Source organism: Canis lupus, chromosome 2 (genome assembly GCF_011100685.1).
Source record: "Canis lupus familiaris isolate Mischka breed German Shepherd chromosome 2, alternate assembly UU_Cfam_GSD_1.0, whole genome shotgun sequence".
NCBI classification, from domain to species: Eukaryota; Metazoa; Chordata; class Mammalia; order Carnivora; family Canidae; genus Canis; species Canis lupus.
The window spans coordinates 4891507-4913583 of NC_049223.1; the positions used below are offsets into that span (position 1 = coordinate 4891507).

At 42.9% G+C, this 22077-nt stretch overlaps 1 protein-coding gene, 1 non-coding gene and 1 pseudogene across 10 annotated transcripts in view; all 3 read right to left on the reverse strand.

Moving 5' to 3' along the window:
• The window catches only part of PDSS1 (decaprenyl diphosphate synthase subunit 1), a 43699-nt gene that overhangs the window by 21255 nt on the left and 367 nt on the right, over positions 1-22077 (reverse strand). For 5 of the 9 annotated variants that reach the window (XR_005355163.1, XR_005355161.1, XR_005355162.1 and 2 more), the window contains exons 1-4: positions 21541-21669; positions 15477-15541; positions 14929-15049; positions 12202-12332 (exon numbers count right to left, since the gene is read on the reverse strand). Coding sequence is in view for 5 of the 9 variants with exons in the window: in XM_038529751.1 (XP_038385679.1) it covers positions 12202-12332; positions 14929-15049; positions 15477-15541; positions 21541-21669 (446 nt within the window). In the remaining 4 variants the exon portion in view is untranslated. Of the gene's footprint in view, positions 1-12201; positions 12333-14928; positions 15050-15476; positions 15542-21540; positions 21670-22077 lie in introns of those variants that run through there. The other 4 variants (XM_038529752.1, XM_038529755.1, XM_038529753.1 and 1 more) reach the window with 4 other exon arrangements.
• Positions 6932-7035, reverse strand: LOC119870607. The gene has a single exon (XR_005356258.1). It is a non-coding gene; the product is annotated as a U6 spliceosomal RNA (small nuclear RNA).
• LOC119870519 lies at positions 7036-9757 on the reverse strand (annotated as a pseudogene).

Below are 22077 nucleotides of genomic sequence, written 5' to 3' on the forward strand. Positions count from 1 at the left end.
CAGCAGTAAACCACTGAACCACCCAAGCTGCTCCTTTGGAGAACATTCTTAAAACGCCTAAGATACCCGGCCAAAATTCTGTTTTATGGACAGCACATTTAGAAGGAGGATTCATATGATTTACAACCAAAAAAGCTTAAACAGCTCAGAAGGCTGGCCATCAGGCTGAAGAATCACCTTTATGCCCCATAATCATGGTCTTGGGCATCTTGGGCAGTTGGTACAAGTTAATGATTAGGTTACGAGTAGATCTCAGGGGTGCATGAGGGAGGCAGGTTAAGAAGCGTTGTGGAAAAGCGTACTTTAGAACCCATGTCACTATGTTTAAAGTTGTTTTTTTTTTTTTTTTTTTTTAAGATTTATTTGACAGAATGAGAGCAAGGCACAAGCAGGAGAGCAGCAGGCAGAGGGAGAGGGAGAAGCAGACTCCCACTGGGCAGGAAGCCTGATGTGGGACTTGATCCCAGGGACGTGGGATCATGACCTGAGTTGAAGGCAGATGCTTAACCCACTGAGCCACCCAGGTGCCCCTAAAGCTTTTAATACTGTGTTAAATGAAATATTTTAGGAAGAAGACCTCAAGAACCAAGATAGAATTTTGGTCAAAACTGCGTTCCAATCCATGTTTAACCTTTGCATTACAAACTGAAACTTCTCTTCCCTGGCTATAAGACAATATATGCGAGAGGCACTCTCAAGAGGATACATGGGTGTGAGTTTTACAATTAAAAGGGAATGTGCCCTTCCTTTTTAATCATCATTATCACTATCATTACCTATGGGTATTTTTAAAAATTGAATTTGGAGAAAATCAAATTGGGGAAATAACCAAGGGAGTTTTCTGAACTAAAAATACGGGCCCGACTTAAACACGTGCTAACCAAATGTTTAACTCATTCCAATGGCTGACTTTCCAAACATCATCACGCTATCTCTGAGAGAGAAGAGTGAGAGGGATGTTCAAAGGGGATTTTTTCTTTAAAAAAAAAAAAAAAAATCTAGTCAGAACATCTGCAAAAAATAGTGCCCATCTTAATTCGTCACATCTAGTAGAAAGCAATGGAAAATGAAGTACAAGTGCATTCTAGATACTGGTATTTAACTACAGACACTAAATCAATCTGGAGAATGTCATCTGATCTTGCCTTAAATATAACTTTAAAATATGGTGCTTTGCTGGCAACTCTTAGCTAACATTTCAGAATGAAACCTCAGATCCTTCCAACTACTTTTAGCCCAGAATCACTTGTAAAGTGCTGTCTATTATTTATTAAACTGTCATAATCTTAAGAGTCCTAAATCCTTCCAGATCACACCACGTTCTTCAGAGGTGGGAGAAGTAAAGCAACAGAAGGTAAGGATGAATTCTGATGTCCTGACCATAATCGCGATAAATGCCCTGAAGGCTTCTAGGAGCTTCTTTTGAAGCCCTCAGTGAGACCCTCACAGACCTCACAGCAGGAGGCTTTGACCTCAAATATTTTACAGGTAAATGTATTGGACCTTATCTTACTTGAGTTCAAATGCACAGAAAAATGTAGCCATTTATGGGTGTTTCGTAATAAAGGCTATCTTTTAGGATATTTTTCTCCACAGTGTTTTGGTCTAATTTACACTTTCTGATGGTGAGTAGCAGAACTTATCTTTAAATACCACTGTGAGGGTCCCTAGTCTTTCTCAAGCTCTCGTAAGCAGGGTCTGACCTCCACTAGCATGAACTATGTCAGCGCACAGGGGTTCCTGCCGGGAAGTTGCAGAGAAATGGCAGTGCTTATTGAGACACTGGAGTTTTTTTTTTTTTTTTTTTTTTTTTTTTTTTACACTGGAGTTTTTGTGATTTGAGGATATTAGAATAAAGATTTCTTAAAATATTTTGAAATCTTATAGACTGGATGTACACAGAAAGGCCATTTTACATGGCTAAATTACTGACTGATGCAATTAGGATTCTTGCTTAGAATGTTATTTGGCATTGCGACACCCCCCTACATATGAGAAACGTATTTTAGATGTTTTCTAATGGTATCTGATGTCCTTCTTCGTACAAAACTAAGCTTTAATGTGTGTTGGCTAATGTCTGGAAAACACTGCCACACTCTTCCACAGCACAGTGTAAAGGCTAGAACTAAAATTTACTTATTACAGAAAACTCTCACACTGTCTTTAAGATGAAATCTCCAAAGAGCCAAACTGAGTCATGCCTTCAAAAAGCTGGGCACCATTTCCACTTCCTACTGGAAAATAGCTGACACACTTTCTCAGCTTCTAGGAGAGGTGCTAAGAAAAGTCAGACTGGCAAGACAGCATGAGAAAAAGGAGGCCCTTGGCTTGCAAGTTGGCTCTGTCCCCTGGACTTCACACACGCACGAGTATGTGATGATTCAGCAGCCCTGGGATGTTTGTTTTTTCCTCTTCTTTAGACTTACAACAAAATTTTTATAATACAGTATTTGAAGCACAGAAAGAATAGGTGGAACAATATGACACGCCCCACCCCCACATACTCTCTACCCAGCTTACATGTCATTGAAGCAAAATGCTTTTTTTCCTTATTCACACTCACATGCACTGTTAAGTCTTTTTTGTTTTTTTTTTATTTTAGAGACAGAGAGAGAGAGAGAGAGAGCACAGGGGTGGGGGAAGAGGGAGAGGAAGGGGAGAGAAGTAGACACCCTACTGAGTGGGGAGCCTAACGACAATGTGGGGCTTGACCCCACAACCCTGAGATTATGACCTGAGTCGAAATCAAGAGTCGGATGCTTAACCCTGAGACCATGACCTGAGTCGAAATCAAGAGTCGGATGCTTAACTGACTGAGCATAATGTGAAGTCTTTTAACAAATTCCAAGTAAAACCCCCAGGGTGGGAAAATTGTCTCCAAACAGAAATTCAAACTTTGTTCATTGATTACTTTGGTTCAGAACAAACGTGAGAAGCAAATTTAAATAGAAAATGTGGCTTCCCTTTAGGATAAGAGACACAGGAGCTTTTATTTCCAAATCATTCTTTTTGTCTAACAATTCTAAAAATAAGTGTTTCACTTTGCTTGCTAGGACTTTGACAAACTTCGTGTTTCTTAAACATATATCCCTTGTCTACCTTGTCAGAATCTGATGATGAGGCTTAGGAATCTGCACTGGAGAAAAGCACGGCAGGTGATTCTGAAGCACAAAGTTTGGGAAATGCTGTTCTTTCAAGCAGTGGTCTTCATTTGATTCACCATGAGCCACAAATGGAAGCTTTCCTAGAGACAGGTTTTGGTACCAACTCAGACTTTCTGATTAATGGTTGTACTGTCTCTAAATCATGGGCAAATGAAACAGGAGGGCACTCTCCTATTCTAAACATGCCCTGAGGGATACCTGGGTGGCTCAGTGGTTGAGCGTCTGCCTTTGGCTCAGGTTGTCATCCCAGGATCCTGGGATGGAGTCCCATATCAGGCTCCCTGCATGGAGCCCGTTTCTCCTTCTCTCTGTGTCTCTGCTTCTCTCTGTGTGTGTCTCTCATGAATAAATAAATAAAATCCTAAAAAAATAAACATGCCCTGAAACCTAGAGGGGTTAGTTCGAGTTCGAGGTCTTATGCTACTGACTCCCCAAGTCTCTTCACAGCCCAGGAGCAGAGCGGCTCACTTGCTCACCTGCACGATCTTGGAGAATGACTCTCTGCCCTCTTACACTCTGCGCCTTTAGGAGTTTTCAAGGCTAAGACAGAGTACTTTATCGCTTTGGTCCTGAAGAAATTCACTACTTAAAATGCAAATAAAGTCCTTCTCCTTCTCCATCCAATGCTTCAGGATATAAACTGCATTTCCTAGTTGTTAGCTGATAAAAGTACAAATACTCATTCTCCACCAAAGTCAGGAATTCAGGAGCATTTCTAACACCAAAAGAAAAGAATTGATATCCAAGCACAGCAGCTCCTGATATTTTAGATATATCTCCAGACAGACTGGACGCCTACAAAGCTGCATCACAGATGGTGCAAGGGTTCATGTTACTGTTCTTGCCACTGAAGACTCACTGCAGAAGTTACGGATCTATGGGTATTGTGGAGAGCAATCTGCCATCGTGAAGTCTAGACCTACAACTCAGCCAGGCTGGCTTTGCACACAGCTTTTTCCACAGAGCTGGTACTATACAATCAGCAAAGCATTAGTTTTTTCTTCAAATTGGGCACAGTGAATGGAAGTGTGCTTGATTCCTTCCGTGATGACACCATCTTGGTGTGCTGGGTGCTGGAAGAGGGTGCACGGGGTATGTTTATTAAGTCTTGCAGGCCTCTTGCTCTCACTGATGTCCTTATGCTTGAGCTTGACCTCACCAATAAATCAATGGCCATCTGGTTATCAAAATCTCCTCCACCTCAGTTGGTGTTCTTTGTTATAGACTCTACTTCAAGATCCCTTTTAAAAATTTTTTTCTGCTTTTTATTAATTCTTGTTAATAGTCCGTTTTATAACAACATATTCAACGCTTCTGAGCACCTTATACACTGCTGCTTTCATATATTTGTCTTTTTAAAGGAGTATTTGAAAATGTAAAAAAAAAAAATTCCCTGCCATATATAATTGAAAGCTGACTTTAGGATGGGAAAAACAGCCACAAACTTTTAAACAGTTGGTATTTTTTCTAAACTGAAGAAACACTTTTTTGTAAAGCCTAGATCAAAGCCCCATTCAGAATCCTAACACCAGCAAGTCCGACTACAAACTCTTCAAGATAAAACGGCACAACAACTTATAGTTACCTTCACAAGCCAACAGACGCCTACACACTAATTAGTAACTTAAAAACCCTTATTAAAAATGAAAGGGAACTAAACGATGCCAACAGCTAACCCTGGTCTATGTAGGCAGGCTCCTGCTTTAAAGCCAGCTATAAGATTCCGGTCCCAATGCTTTGATTCGCTCAATCAGTTCTTATCGAGCCCCCATACATGTGTGTCATAATCAAGAAGAGGTTCTTGGGGAATGCCTCGGTGGCTCAGTGGTTGAGTGCCTGCCTTTGGCTCAGGGCATGATCCCGGGAACAAGTCTTGCATCCGGGTCCCCGCAGGGAGCCTGCTTCTCCCTCTGCCTATGTCTCTGACTCTCTGTGTCTCTCATGAATAAATAAAATCTTTTTTTTTTTTTTTTTAAAGAAGAGGTTCTTGGCCTCATGGAATTCAGTTTCCTAGATGATACAGAGAAATTACAAGCAATAACAATTGGGTTTTCACGCTGACAAGTAGCAAGGTGGCTAGCCCAAGTCCCCTCCCTGCTCCATCCCTTCCAGACCATTCACCATCACTAGCTGAGAAACTACGTAAGCTGACCTGCCCTGTGATAACACACGCGCACAGGGAGAGAACAGTATTGTATGGCCCTACTAAACTGTAACATCATACTCTCAAGTTGAGTCTATTCAATGCCTTGGAGGCTCCCAACTGCGTCAAGCTGTCCTTTAATATATGTTCTGCCACAGTGGGCCGGCCTGACTATTTTAAAAAGAAAAGCACCTTCACACATGTGCCTCTGATTACCCAAACAGATGATACTCAAATATAATTTCTTTTTAAACAAAACTCAGTAATACGAAATTATTTATAAGGTCCAATAGTCATATTCTTGAAACAGTTTTTAATCAAACATTTAATGTTTTTATTTGTAAGTCAATAAATTATATATATATATACACACACACTAAACGTTTAGACAATCAAGAGGACATCTGTAATGCAGAGGCACTAGAATGAAACTATGTACAGATGTGAATGTTTTGTCAATAGCATAGTCAATGCATAATATACCTTGAATATACAGTGTTTATAATCTCATTTTTCCTATCAACTCTCCTCAGAAAGATTCTTAGTTCAAGCTAATTATAAATCTCAATAAAGCTTTCCTGCACTTCTGAGGACCAGTCCTTGGCTAAGGTGCTAATTCCTGTGGCCATGTTTCCTACTTTCATATACATATATGGAGAAGTCATATGTATGTATGGTTTTGCCTTAAAGTTTAATATACTGCACTCTTAGTAACTGGCACACAAATTTGCTATGTAAAATTATATTCCTCAGTTCTATTGTAAACTTACAGTCCAGTTAATTTTATTGTTCTTACCTGAGTACATATAATTGGCTTACATGAGAGGAAAATCTGGGACCTTAAATCAAAGTGGTTATTTTCACTACTTTGCTCAAGATTCCGATTTAAAGACAAGTCGAGATGTTAACATATACAGTTTGGGAGATATTTCAGAATTCTATCCTTTTTTTTTTTTTTTTTTTAAAGATTTTATTTATTTATTCATGAGAGACACAGGCAGAGGAAGAAGCAGGCTCCATGCAGGGAGCCCGATGTGGGACTCGATCCTGGGACTCCAGAATCACACCCTGCGATGAAGGCAGGTGCTAAACCGCTGAGCCACCCAGGGATCCCCAATGGGTGTTGCTTTCTTACCCAATCTGATACTCTGTGTCTTTTGATTGGAGCATTTGGCCCATTTACATTTAGATTAACTACTGAATGATATGAATGTACTGCGATTGTATTACCTGTAAAGTCATCTGTATATTGTCTTTGTTCCTTTCTGGTCTGTGTTGCTTTTAGGCTCTTTCTTCACTTACAGGATCCCTTTAATGTTTCTTTCAGGGCTAGTTTTGTGATCACAAATTCTTTTAGTTTCTTTTTGTCCTGGAAGCTGTTTATCTCTCCCTCCATTCTCTATAAAAGTCTTGCCAGATAAAGTATTTTTGGCTACATGTTTCTCTCATTTAGCACCCTGAATATATCATGCTAGTCCTTTCTGGCCTGCCAGGTCTCTGTGGATAGGTCTGATGCCAGTCTAATATTTCTACCCTTGTAGATTAAGGACCTTGTCTTGAGCTGCTTTCAGGATTTTCTCTTTATCTTTAAAATTTGTAAGCTTCACTATTTTTTGTCAGTGTTAAAAATATGGAATGCTTCAGAAATTTGAATATTATCCTTGCACAGGGGCCATGCTAATCTTCCCTGTATCATTCCAATTTTAGTGTATTTGCTGAAGTGAACACTCACAGGCATTTTCTCTTCATCTTTCCTTTATCTTCAGGAAGCCAATTCTCAAAAAGGGCCCAACATCTGTTACAAGGAAGAGGATGTCTCATTTCATTGCATGAAGTACACAAATAGCCAAGTAAGGAAATTTCAGGGTCTTCTTCAAATGCATCTGTATCACTCTCCCCTGCTTGATGCAGTTATGCGATGTACCTCATAATCTTCATCTGACAGTTCTTATCCATCTTCATTGAGGCTACAATCTTCTGAATGGAGAGTTTCAACTTCAAAATCCACACTAAATTGACCTGAAACTGAATCCTGATCCAACAGATTACCCAAATATTCTCTTTATGCCATCAAGATCTGGGTGTGAGAGTCCCCATTGATTCACTGCTACTGCTTTTTTCAAAATGTACTTTCCTTATTACACATAGAGACTTTCATCAAAGGAAAGGGAAATGCTCTCAGGAAATACTATCAGATCGATGATGCTTTGTCATTCAGCAGATCACTCATCTGAATGTTCTCCTGCCTCACTAACTGCTCTCCTTCTAGAAGAGGTACATGGTATAGATACCAAATCTGAAGGTAAAGGTTTCTCTTCTTGTAGCTCGTCAGGGTACTTTTGATCACACTCATCTTCAAGATGAAGCCTATTATCACTCACAGATGTGCCTGAATGTGATGGTCCCTGCTGACTGACCACTACCACATTTGTGTAGAACACTGCATATATGTTCCCGTACTCTTTCACAGAGACGTTTGGCTCTGCAAACAAATCCTCTGGAAGATCACTAGAACAACAAACAATATGTTGTTGCTTCTCATCTCGTAATCATTTAGTTATACTGGCCAAGATAAAATATAGCTTCTATCTCAGGAAGATTAGTATAGTGTATCATGTATCTTTGTGTGTGTGTGTGTGTGTATCATGTATCTTGAGTGCAACTCTTAACCTTGGATCTGGGATGCCCAAGGAGTCCTCTTTCATAGGCTAAGTGTCTTTCTGTGAACTGACAGACTTTAACAACTTTAAAAGCAGCAATGGCTTTGGTCTCCTAGGGTCTGTTCAGAAGCTGGAATCTGTGAGGTACTTACAGGACCATCAGTAGACAGATGTTGGTACTGAACATCTGCCTGGCTTGATGTAGAACAAGTGCTCTGTTGCTGACCACAGGTATCTAGCTTTAATCACCAGTGAATACAGCTGCTCTTCACCAAATGGGATTTTCTGCATGCCTAGCAGGGAGAGCAGGGACCCTCAAGACTTCCCAGTTCCCTTCACTGGGCACAGAAACACAATGACCTGGACCATTTTGCTTGCAGGCTCCAGGCCACTGGGATGCTAGAATGCATTAGTTCCAGAGGAGGCTCCTGATAGCGACAGTGATAGGACCCGAGTTAGAGGGGTTAGGGCTGCCCCTTGGGCTCAGGTTCTTGCTCCATTTTCCTTCCAGCTGCACGGGGCACAGAAGGAGCCCAACTGGTCAAGGTAAGCCTGATGCGTGCCCCCTGTTGCCCTTAAGATCCATTTCAGTAATGAATACAGATACATCAAAAGGGCCATCTCCTAGGTTAAAAGCAAAAACCTCTCTTTTGGCATCAACTTTCTTGCCTCTCCCATAAATCACTATCGTAGTGGCTGGTTCAGTGATTCAGAACACACACAGAAACCAGGAATGGCTCCTAAATTGTGAATGGCCTGATCTTAAGAATCATTTAAGTAAGATGCTGCCGTATGGACTATTTTGTTATAGTTTTCCAGGGCAGGCTTTTGTAATTTCCTTTGTCTGTATTAGAATAATAAAAGTTACCTCCTCTGCATTTAAGATTTTATCACACTTGGACCTTTGATATCATAATATGAAAATGGCACCTTATAAGCTGTACCATCTAACCAATGTCTGGCTTTGTAAACTGGACCAGTGGAATTCAGTGCCACCTGGCCGTTGGCAAAATCAAGACCAATAAAATGTGAGCAGTGCTGTTATTCCAATCACAGGCACTGATATCCACTTCTAGTGCTGGAAGACTTCCATACAGGAATGGATGGTACTGAGATTGGTGACAAGAGTAGGTCGGTCCCTTCAATGAGGTTGCTGAGCAGGGAGCTTGGCTTGTTTGAAAAAGATCAGACACTACAGCTGTGCTATGTTCAGTGAGTAGAGGGCTTTTATAGAAATCTATTTACTCTAAAGCTCATTTTTGATCCAGATTCTTTGATAAAATAAGTCCTGACCTATAGTTAGTTTGCTGAACTCCAGTGCAGACTAGGTTCTCTGGGAGGCAGACTCTGAAGTTTAAAGTACAAGACATCTGTCTCAGGAGTGCCCCTGGGATCAAAAGCCGTGGGAGGGAGAGGATGAAACAGGACTGGGTAGAGGGAGAAGTTTCTATAATGCAGGCCCATCTGTGGCATGTCCTGGAGCCATGATGGCCCTTCCTCTCTTAGGCCTTGGATGTGGGCTGGCGCTGGTGCAAGGATTTGCTGCATGGACGCAATCCTTGAAGAGGCTGAGAACTCAAGATTCTCTGCCAACAAGAACTGGTCCAGCCCTGAGTCCTTCATTGCAGGAAGATCTACATGGCACACCTTAGAACCACTACAGCTGTGTTCTGGACCTTTCAAGTCTGAGTCTTTTTGTTTGTGTGTTCCTATTTTACCTGCCCAGATACTGTGCTATCAGGACATTGACAGCAAATATAAAGATTGAGTCTTAGGCTCTTTGGGGCCATGTTACCTTTTGAGGATATATTATGAACTTCTGATAACCTTCCCCAGAAAAATGCAAATACACAAAAAATTCTGCATGCAATTCTAAGGGACTCACAGATCCCCATGAGACTCCCCACGGACTTCAGATTAAGAAGTCCTAGTAATCTGACAAGGAATGTTTAATGGACCACTGAAAAGCTTAGTAAAGGAAAAGGAAAATCAATAAAAGGTAGTTTTTCCCCCTCGCAATTTCTTAGGTGTCTATTCTATTCGGTTTTCCAAAATTCCCTCTAGGATTCTGATTAACCTATATAACACACATTTCACAAATGAGAAGATGATGTCTGATAAGTCGCATAGAAGCCATTAAACTTTGTCAAATGATAAAGCAGGGCTCTCTCAATTCTGCCGTTACCAACAAGCCAGTAAAGGAATTTCTGGAATGGGTGCTGGTGCCCCTGTGCCTAGAGGATGCCTCCAGTGGCACCGGCTAGAAATAGAAGCTCTGTGAGGTCCCACCCCTCATCTATGGCTACCTTTAGTCCTTACTATTCTAAGTCTTTCTCAGGAACCGAACCCGGAAATGGCCCAGGTCTCCCGTCCTGCCACCATGTCCCTCCCTTCTCGCATTAAGAGGCACAGAAAGAAGTGCCAGCTTAGATATTTAGCCAATTAAGAGCCTGATTCAAAAGGGATCTTAGAAAGCAAGTATTCTTAAGAAGCGGGGGCTTGGAGAGTGTAGCCAGACCCTGCCTCTGCACTGTGCCTCTGGTGAGCCCTGCTCCCATCACTTACAGGGGATTGAGGTCATGGCTAAAACATCCCAGAAAGGGCAGTGTGCGACTTACTTTTTATTTTATTCAAGTAAACTCGACCCTCACCATGGGGCTTGAACTCACAACCTCAAAATCAAGAGTCTAACGCTCTACTAAGCCAGTCAGGCGCTCCTAAACTTACTTTGTAACCTAGCACTGCCTTTGTTGTGTTACATTCTCCCATGTTTTCTGCAACCAACGGTTTATACAGTTTCAGCAAGGCAAATTGAAAACACTTCCAACCATGGGGATGACAAGAGGATATAAAGCTATACAGGATATTTCCTTCCCATGGTACCTCTGAGGGTAATGAACTGCATTACACATTAATCTGAGAAATTATAAATATGTACTCTTTCTAGACAAGTGGTTTTCAACCAGGGATGATTTTGCCCCCTCCCCCCCACCCCTGGGAACATTTGGCAATGTCTGGAGACATTTTTGGTTGTCATCAACTTGGCCAAGGAGGGGGTTACTGGCATCTTATGGATAGAGGCCAGAGACGCTGCTACCATCTATAACACACAGCCCCCATGCAAAGAATTATCTGGCCCCAAATGTCAAGGCTGAGAAACCCTGCTCTAGATGGTGTGAGATATATTTCAAATTTGGCTCATTTGTGCTGCTCTGCCTTCCCGGTGAAGTGTAAATGGTCCTGAGGGTGGTCCACTGCCAGAGATTTCACTGCCTCACTTCACTATGAGCACCTGGGCAGTCTTGGGGGGTGGGGGGCTATAGTGGGAGGCACCCTGAGGTGATGCAATGTGCTGGAGCAGCAGGGAACAAAAGGCTGCAGTGGGCTGAGGGCAGCAGTTGCCAAGAGGCAACCCCTGACACTTCCTGAGGCATTCCTTAAAGTGTGCTCCGCTGGGAAGAGGGACTATAATACAAATGTTCAACATGAGGGAAGTGAATGAGTATGTGATGGGTGCTGGGACTTCCCTCAGCAGATCACATGATATAAAAATAACTATGAAGACACACTCTAGTGACATGGTCAAGAGTGAAAAAAGGGGGAATACACAAAGCAAAGCACAGGATTACACACATGTACCGAATGAATAAAAGTGCAGAGGGGAGGAGGGAGGAGCAGAGGCGGCTGCCTGGGGTAAGGGGCCAATCCTTTTAAGATTTCCTTTAATGAGGTGGCTTTAATATTTAAACATTTTATATATATTCAAAACATAAAAGTTGAGGACCACTAGCATTCTTTTGCCAAGATTTTTCTTTGGCAAATTTCCGACGGTCACAGGAAGGCAGGCCCACAGGGCGTGTAGTGCCCAGACTCACAGCATAGGCACATAGCTCATGACTTTATCATGATTAACCTTTGGACTAACTGCCCCATGTCTATGATGATTACATGTATGCACACACCTTGCTATTCTTTACTTCTGAGTGAGGAAACCCAATTTGGCTTTTAAAATTCTTTTCAAAATAGTTCCTTACAGTTAAAGTTGTTCTTTTAGGACATTAAAAAGTGTGGCAAGGGAAGATGCCCAGGCCAGGTGACTTTGGTGACTCAAAATCAGAAACAAAGTGGATTCTAAGATAAACGCTATCTCTCCATCAGGGAACTAAATGGCAACCGTGAGTAGGAAGATTTGCCAAATATAAAAACGACTGAGGAGTGAAAGTAAAGAACTCACCGGGAGTTACTGTGATGAATATTACATGCCCGGGCCATTAGCACCACAATAATTGGTCGAAAGGCTTTTCCTTTACCATCAAAGTAGTATTCAGACATTTCCTTAAGTTCGGTTGTAGATATGAGTAGCTCCTGAAATGAAGTTTCTCTGTGTCAATGTGGCATCATGATTGCACATTAAAGGCAACAGGATTTCTATGACAAAACTTTGATTTGATCTCAGTGTACTCACTGTACTCATTTCACTTGAGAAATTCAACACTCAATTGGAAGAGGTTCCAACATTGTAAGGCCACAAACCCGGCTGGCTGCGCTGCAGCTGGGCCACAAGTGATGCCTGGCCTGCCCAGAGTGGCTACAGGGCCACCGCAAACAGTGCCGCCTGTCCCCAAAGACTCCAACAGGGGAGGAGGAGGAAAGGTGGCCTGGGGACCAAAAAGGAACAGGCTGGGAGCAGCTTGGAAGGTGGAGGAAGGGAGAGGACAAAGATGGGAAGTGTGGGAGCCAATGAAGCAGGAGTTGAGGGGGTGTCTGGGGTATGGAGGCAAAGCTGTATATGAGGGACAGGAAGATAAGCTGGCGGCTGGAAGAAGCCAGGATCAGTCAGCCCGGCTCAGCCAGATGTCAAAAATTCACAGAGGAAGTTTGCCTGATTGTGAGCTTAGAACTGAGCTGGGGAGATACATTTTTTAATATAGAATATTCAGACTGGCAACCTGAGCAATGACATAATTAAATGAAATGTAATAAATTAGATGCAGCAAAAGTTCAGAGAAGGGAGAAATCAGAGTGGGCTAGAAAACCAAATATTTAATGGAGGATAAAAGCTTTGATCTGTAATTAAAGAATAAGTAGGATTTTGATTCATGAAGAGGAGGGAGAGTCTTCGAGGTGATGGACTTATGTCTGTTGTACCTGCCTCTCAAGAACTTCCTAGAACGAATCACAGCTTATGTCCCCAAAGCAATGGGAGCTAAGAATAGACCTGAGGACCCTCAGCCAGGCTCAGGGGAACATGGTACAGTGGGCTTGTCTTTTAATTCGCCAAAATATCAACTTCAGAGCCAGGCACGATAATAAATGCAGAGGTTACAAAGAAAAATAAGACAGCTCCTCCCCAATGCCTTTGAGGAGCTGTCTAGATGGGGAGAAATAAAACAGTAATTGCAATACACAGTATGAGGGGTGCTGTCCTGGAGATAAGTGCAGCTCCTCTGGGAGCAAGAAGGGGATGCCGCTGGCTAAGGATGCTTGCTGGGGGAGCAACAGTGACAGGGCCACAGAATTGGGTGTGGCTTGACCTAGACCATGGGGACTGAAGGCTAGAGACCGGTGAGGATGTGGAAGGACGAGAGGAGCAATTCTAGAATCCTGCCCAGGTTGCTGGGCGCTACCTTGAATGAGTAGGAAAAGAAAACAAACGATTAGGAGGGGAACGTAGAGTTTCAGATCCGTTAAGTTTGAGACAGTCATAGACACTCCGTGGAACTGCCCAGTGACAGATGTGTGGTTTTGAGAGAGAGGATTTAATGAGGAACAGGCATATTATTTGGGAATCATTAAGTACAGGAACAGATAAACTGAGGACACAGAAGTGGGAACAAACAGAACCCAAAGAAATGGCAGGATGATCAAAAAAGGGTGAGGAGGGGACAGAGAGGAAACCAGGAAGCAGCCTGAAGGATGGCCTGAGACTTCGGAGATGGAGAAAAGTACAGAAACCAAGGAAAAGTGTTCTACGCAGTGGGGAGTGGTCGACAGTGTCCGGTGTTTGACAACAACGTCAACCAAGATAAAAACCAAAAGTGTGCACTGGATTTAGCAGAGCACACTATGGAAGCCAAGGGCTGGCAAAGCAGTTTCAGAGGAGAGGCTGGGGAGGAAGGCACAGCGTGACGGTGGAGGAAACATGAAGGGGTGAAAAAAAGAGGCAGAGAACACGGGAAGGGAAGGGACGGTCCTGTAAAGGGTGAACATGAATGAACTGGAGCACCGACAGTGGATGGGAGACACGCCAGGAGGGAGAGCTTGTGGAAAAAGGGGAGCGGACAGGCAGGGGTGGGAGTTGTTCTTACGGCACTGACATCGAGGAGGCACAGGGCACGGGACAGAGCTGGAGGGAAGGGACGCCTGGAAAGGAGGGAACTGTTTATATCACCAGGAAGGGAGGAAAGGAGAGCAGCCTGCAGCTGGGCATGGATGGGAGCACAGATGGTGACACAGCCAGTGCCCAGGGAGAACCTCCTCAACGTGTTGCCTAGCTCGTTCAAATAAGCAATGGTGCTGCTGGGAGAACAGGAGAGTGGAGTGGGGGTTTGAGGAGGAGAGTAGACGAGGGGCACGTGAACATTTCTGGGCAGCATCTAAGAATCCACGAAAAGTTTTGGGGAAAAAAAGCAGTTAATGGAGAAAGCCTGATTTGGGGCAGCCTGGCACTGATCTTTAGCGCCTCACTATGCAGGGAGCAGGGGAAGGAATAGGAGAGGGCAAGTATGCGCCACCTGTACGTTTTCTTCAGTTCCCCAACTCTGCAATAACCTCATTCTGGATGGGAATGTGCACTGCATCCTCCACCCTGCCCATCTCCTTGTCATTCAGGAAACACCCAGAAACTGGACACTCATGAATCAAGTTTGCAACATCATTGGATGTTATCTGAAAAGCTGCACTGTCTGTCACGATTCTAAGAAATCAGCGTTACTTCACAGCACCATCAGAACTCTCTCACCTTTCTAATGTCCTCATACAGACCGTTCAAGTCTCTCCAACCAAGTTTAAAAGGATCGGTGTATTTCTCGCCACTCTGTGTTTTACTACAACAGCATACTGCTGACGTTGTGTGGTGGAACCTGGGACAAGCAAAAATGTACACAATGTTAAGACTGAGTGCCGTTTATTTAAGTGATATAATTTGGATTTTAAGTAAGAATTATATACACATCTACTTGCTGGAGATTAGGCGCGCATCCAAAATGGTTATACTTTAGAAATACACACAGAATTTTGCTCTTGCTAGACAACAGATCAATAGTTCATTTTTATAGCCAAGACCTTTAGAACCCCCCAAATTAAAGACTAAATTAGTTTGTGTTCTGAGTTAAAATTTTATTATAGTCCCATTTTTTGAAAAGGCAGAAGTAAAACAGAGCAGATATTATGGCACTTAGTTTACCAAAATATTCAATTTGTTGGACTAGCCTACCACAATTTAGGACAGAAATTTACTGGCAATATGGCTAATAATTTCAGCAGTTGTAACACAGATCATAAACTTACCGTGACATACTATACCTATTTGGAAAAGCAGATGTTAGACTCTTCACAAGATTAAAATAGGACATCTATAAAATAAAAGTATTAAGAAACTTGTAAGAATATTCATGAAAAATTTGTTTATAATGCCAGATAAAAACATTCATAATTCATAGACTTCATAACTATTCACATATAATATGAACTCATGATAAATTCATAATAAATATGATCTTTATCTTCTAGCTGTCCCTTTGTAGATAGATGCAAACTTTAAAAGATGATGATAAAAAATTTCCTTCTACAAAAACAGTATTTGGCATTATAGAACATAAGGAAAAAAATCCACATATATAATCTTTCTCCAAAGATAACTAGTTTACATATTCCATCCAGCTTTCCAGACTTGAAAAGGCAGTTTTAAAACCATTTCCTTCCATTTAACTAAGACTGGTCAGAGAATAGTAAAGATTAGTGTTATTTACATTCTTTCACGTTCTTAGACCCAATGAAAACAAAGAGTAATCAAGCTCCCCCAAGCATCAGACCAGATAGTTAAAAGGAGAAAGATTTCAATGTTGAAGAATGAATTTACATTTATACATGAACACTACCTATTTTAAGTTACTGTTTCCAAACATACTTGGAAATGTTTCTTCTTGATCAGTAACATTAAACAACAAGCAAGCTCAGTAGCACTTGTTTGAGAATATTAACTTAAGAGATCAAGAACAGAAGTCTACTAAAAGATTCAGAGATGGTGACAACAGATATTGGTTCCAATGATTACTGAGTACTACTACGGGCCAGGAAATGTGATGAGCACCGTGGACCCAAAGATACAGACCACCAATCTTAAGGGATAGAGGGACACAGTCATTTAAAAAATTACTAATTTACAGGGGGGCCTGGCTGGCTCAGTCAGTGGAGCATGCGACTCCTTACCTTGGGGGTTAGGAGTTCAAGCCTGACCTGGGACATAGAGGTTACTTAAAAAAACTTTACTGATTTCCTAACATAATGTGGTAAGGGCTCTGTATCTGAAGAAAGTATTTTGACAAAAAGGACAAACTTAGCACAAGAAAAATAGAATGAATCTTCTCTATTTGTGATAAAGTCTTACGACGTGCTTTTACACTATTTGACCCTACTTGTTTTTTATACTGCTGGCAAGCTTGCAATTCAGAAAAGTCAAGTCTGAGAAACTGATATACAGATATGCTGACAATATATCAAAAGAAAAAAGCAAGGGGGTGCCTGGGTGGCTTAGCTGGTTGAGCATTGGACTCTTGATTATGGCTCAGGTCATGATCTCAGTCAGGATCATGGGATAAAGCCCTGCATTGGGTTCCATGCTCAAAGCAGAGTCTGCTTGGGATTCTTTCCCTCTCCCTCTTCTCCTCTTGCTTGTGCAAGTGCGGGCTCTCTCTTTCTCTAAGTAAATAAATAAAATCTTTTAAAAAAATAAAACAAAAGAAAAAAGCATCTACAAAATAAATAAAATCTTTTAAAAAAATAAAACAAAAGAAAAAAGCATCTACAAAAGCATCTACATCATCATCTATATATGATCCCACAAAAATTTTTTACAGACACCCATGCACAAATAAAATACACAGAGAATAGGGTTTAAAAGCATCTCAAGTAGGGTATTAAAAATAGTTATTATTATTTTTTTACTAAATAGGATTGTGGGAATTTTTAATTTCTTTTTTGGTTTCTATTTTCTGATTTTTCTCTAAAGCAACACATACTGCCTTAGACATATTAAAAAAACAGTAAAGGCTGACTTTGCCAGGCAGGCCAGTGGCCAAGGAAGACTGGCTGAGTTCTAGTCCTTCTATCATAGCATTATATATTCACTAAATCAATAAGAACATTAATAATGTCCCAAGAAAGCAATGTGATAATCCTCTCTTTTGATTTTACCATTATATGATATTTAACCTACTTCTTTCAGACTTTGTGGGTAATTAGTTCACATGAATTCAGTATTTCATTGTAATACTTAAAAGTTTAAGACTTTTAACCTCTAAACTGCAATGAAGAGCGAAAATTACACAGCTAAGGCAGTTGTACCCTATGACCCAGCAATTACACTACTAGGCATTTAACCAAAGGATACAAAAATAGTGATCTGATGGGGCACATGTACTCCGATGTTTACAGCAGCAATGTTCACAATAGCCAAAACATGGGAAGAGCCCAGATGTCAATCGACAGATGAATGGGTAAAAATGTGCCCAGATGTCGACTGATGAATGGAAAATTAAATAAAATATATACATACACACACAGAAACAATAAACTATTACTTAGCCATAAAAAGAATGAAATCTTGTCATTTGCATCAATGTGGATGAAGTAGAATATATTATGCTAAGTGAAATAAATCAGTCAGAAAAGGACAAATGCCATATGATTTCACTCACATGTGAAATTTAAGAAACAAAACAGATGAACAAAGGGGAAGGGAAGGAAAAATAAGATAAAAACAGAAAGGGAGGCAAACCACAAAGACTTTTAACTATAGGAAACAAACTGAGGGTTGCTGGAGGAATAGGGTAATCGGGTGAAGGGCATTAAGGAGGGCGCTTGATGTTAATGAGCACTGGGTGTTATATGCGACAAATGAATCACAAAATTCTACCTCTGAAACTAATACACTATGTGTGAACTAAATTGAATTTAAATTAAAAAAATATTACACAGGTAATCAGTGTTCTTAACCATTACATAGTGTAACATTTGTTAAAAGCCTGGTCTTTGGAAGATGGATCTTGGTTTCCATCCCAACATTTCCTGGCCATATTACTTTGTGACATCTTCCTGGTAATACCTACTCTTTGAGAGAAACTGTGATTAATTCAGAGGTGTGTAAAGCTCTTAGCTCAGAGCCTAGCACATTGTATACATTTAATACAGTATCTACAGATCTACAGTATCTACACTCGGTTATTTTCTGCTTTAAGATGCAGCAATGTTTTCCGAAATAAGACTAGAGGCACTCAGAAGAGCAGTGAAGCATTCCACGCTGATTGATGTGGTGCTACTGGCAGCAGAGACACTCATTTTCCTATTCCAATACTGTTCCTTTCCATCACATACTCTCTCCTGAAAGCCAACCTTTCCTCCCATGAATTTTCTTAAAAAAAAAAAAAGAATTGCTGAGTAATTATTAAAAACAGATAAGCTGATAAGTGATTTGGCAGTAACAAATGCACACTGTTTTTTGTCCTATTACAGGATTTGTTAACACTACCAACGGTTAAGTTGGGAGAGTGTACACATATCAGGAAGCAGAGCTGTAACTAAGGAGCAGATATGGATTTATTATTGTTGCCTTTTGTCCCTAAAGGCTAGCAGGCCCTAAAAGACTTGAACTAACCAAAGACACACACCTGCGGCAGACACCAGAAGGCTAATGTATTCATTTATAGTGAAAATACCAATGATACATGAATCGGCAATATATGGCATTGGCATGATCAATGCAGTCCCACCCTGCGCTCATGAAAGCAGACATGGAAAACACTGAGCATTTTTCTCTCCAGGTAAGCATCCTTTCTGTGGCTGAGAAAGTTGCTCAATGGGCACTTCATAAAAAAAAAAGGGAGTGCCAGGACTATATCAAAATAAAAAGCGGGGTGCCTAGGTGGCTTAGTCGGTTATGAATCTGCCTTCAGCTCAGGTCATGATCTCGGGGTCCTGGGATCAAGCCCCATGTCAGGCTCCCTGCAAGGCAGGGAGTCTGCTTCTCCCCCGGCCTGATGCTCCCCCGCTTGTGTTCTCTGTCAAATAAACAAATAAAATCTAAAAAAAAAAAAATAAAAAGCTTCTGCACAGCAAACAATAAAACAAAAAGACAACCTACTGAGTAGGAGAAGAAATTTACAAATAATATATATGATGAGGGGTTAGTATCCAAAATATATCAAGAACTCATACAACTCAACACCAAAAAAAAAAAAAGATCATCCAATTAAAAATGAGAAGACATGAACAGACATTTCTCCAAAGAAGACATCCAAATGGCCAAAAGACATATGAAAAGATGCTTAACATTAATAATTATCAGGGAAATGCAAATCAAAACCACAATGAAGTATCATGTCACACCTGTCAGAATGGCTAAAATCAAAACCCAAGAAACAAGTGTTGAGGATGTGGAGAAAAAGAAACACTTGTGTACTGTTGGTGGGAATGCAAACTGATGCAGCCACTATGGAAAATAGTATAGTTTCCTCAAAAAATTAAACAGATTTACCATATGATCTGGTAATTCCACCACTAGGTATTTACCCAGAGAGTACAAAAACTACTAATTTGAGAAGATATACGCACCCCTAGGTTTACTGCAGCATTATTTACAATAACCAAAATATGGAAGGAAATCAAGTCTCCATTGAATGAAAATGTGATATATATACAACGGAACATTACTCAACCATTAAAAACAATGAAATCTCGCCATTTGCAACAACATGGAGAGAGCCAGAGAATATAATGCTAACTGAAATAAGTCAGAGAAAGACAAATACCAAATGATTTCACTCACATGTGGAATTCATGAAACAAATGAACAAAGAAAAAAAAAGAGACAAAAAAACAGGCTGTTACTCATAGAGAACAAATTGATGGTTACCAGAGAGGAGGTCAGTGAGGGATGGGTGAAATATGTGAAAAGGATCAAGAGTACACTTATGATAAGCACACAGTGTACAGAACTGTCAAATCACTACATTGCACACCTGAAACTAATACAAAACTGTGCATTAATTATACTGGAATTTAAATGAATAAACAAAAAGGAGCAAGAAGTATCCAGTGCTATCACCTGGTGGCTGCAAGCATCTCTCCAAATAATACCTTCATCTGTGATGCTAGAAATATATGAAATCTGGTTAGGACAGTACTGAAATGCATCTCAGCAAAGCCCTAAGACTGTTTTCCCAAATTCTCTTTTTAGTGACTGCCTGCTGACCCAGGCAGTCATCTCTCTCCAAATATTTATTCTGGATAAGTTGTGATATGCATCCATCTTGGTACAAAGGAGACATTTGTAAATGCTACGTATTTCATACAGGTAAATGGTGTCTGAGGAATTCATGGGAATACGAAGTGTCCCAAAGCCAAGTGAAAAAGACGAGTCCTTTGTGGAAGTAATAGAAGACTTTGCGGATGACGGGTTCCCATTGTAATTACTCTGTGACTGTTGGACAGTCTCTAAAAAGGACAGGGAGTCTACAGATTTTGTTCTAAACAGAATGGGCCTACTCTATGACACGTGAGAGTCCATCACTACAGTGCAGGAGAGACGCATAGGAGCCCCAGAACGTGTCCATTTATAGGGGCTAAATAAACTGGCCGGAAATGGAGAAAAATGAGATTGGGCCCAAGAGCAGCCCAAGGAGAGAAACAAGTAGTCACGGTTAGCGCTGAGATTCTGACTCCACTTCAAGACATCACATTCAATCAAAGTTCAAGGTTTCTCTGCTCCTGACATCCTCAGACCTTTTCTCCTTCCAGCGCCCTTCCGGGGAAGCAACGCCTGTACGGCAGAAGTCCGGTCCACCCTGAGCATCAGCCTTGCATTCTGCACAAGATCGCCTGCGCCGAGCCCACCTGGTCTCTTGAGCCCGAGCACAGCACCTTTTGCTCTAAAATCCCAATGAAGACCTGATCTCCCGAAGCCCTGGCTGAAATCCGAAAGGGAAGCACTGCAGCGGGGTCTCCAGGCTTCAGGGGTTCCGTGCTGCAGGAGGCGACCTGACCCCCCGCCGCGCACTCCCCCCGAGCTGCTCAGCTCTCCCGCCCCAAGCTCCCCCGGCCCCCCCCCCCCCCCGCGCCCTCCCCCCGGGTCCCCGGGTCCACGCTCTGCAGGCTCCAGCCGGGCGTCCCGACTTCAGGGAGCCGCCCCGCGCCGCCGCTGCACGCCCCCCCAGCGGGTCCGAGGTCTCCCCTGCAGCGCGACCCCCCCCCCCGCCCCGACGCACGTGCCGCCAGCTCCCATTCATTCCGCCGCGCAGCTGTCATTGGCGCTGTGACCTCTGCGCCCCACCGCCCCGCGCGCGCTTCGGGGCCTCACCTGAGCGCCAGCGTCCGCGGCGGAGGGCGGCCCGGGCGGCCCCGCGCGGCCAGGCGAGGCGGGCCCGGGGCTCCGGGCCGCTGGCCTCCAGGAGCAGCAGCGCCGCCAGGGCCACCTGCACGAGGCCATGGTCCGAGTCCGAAAGCCGCGGCGGAGCGCTGGCCCCGCCTGTGGCCCGGCGGCCCGCCTCCCGGGACCCGGAGCCGGAAACTTGGCCCTGGAAGAGCTTCGGCCCCGCCCCGGGCGCGGCTCCCCGCTCGTCCCCCGGCCGGCGCGGCGCGGCGCGGCGCGGCGGGCGCGCTCCTGGGCGGCCGCGCGGAACCCTGGGCGCTTCCGGCCGCACCCCCCGCCGCCCCGCGCCTCTCCGCCGCCCCCAGCTCGCGGGGTGGCCCGACCCCTCCGCCCGCCGGCGCCGCCGCCGTGCCCTCTGCCCCGCGGGCCGTGTCTCCCGCGCTCCTCCCGCCGCCCCGGGGAGCCGGGCGCCCCCCCGGACTTCCAGCAGAAATGGCCCCTCGGGAGACCGGCCGCCAGCCAGCG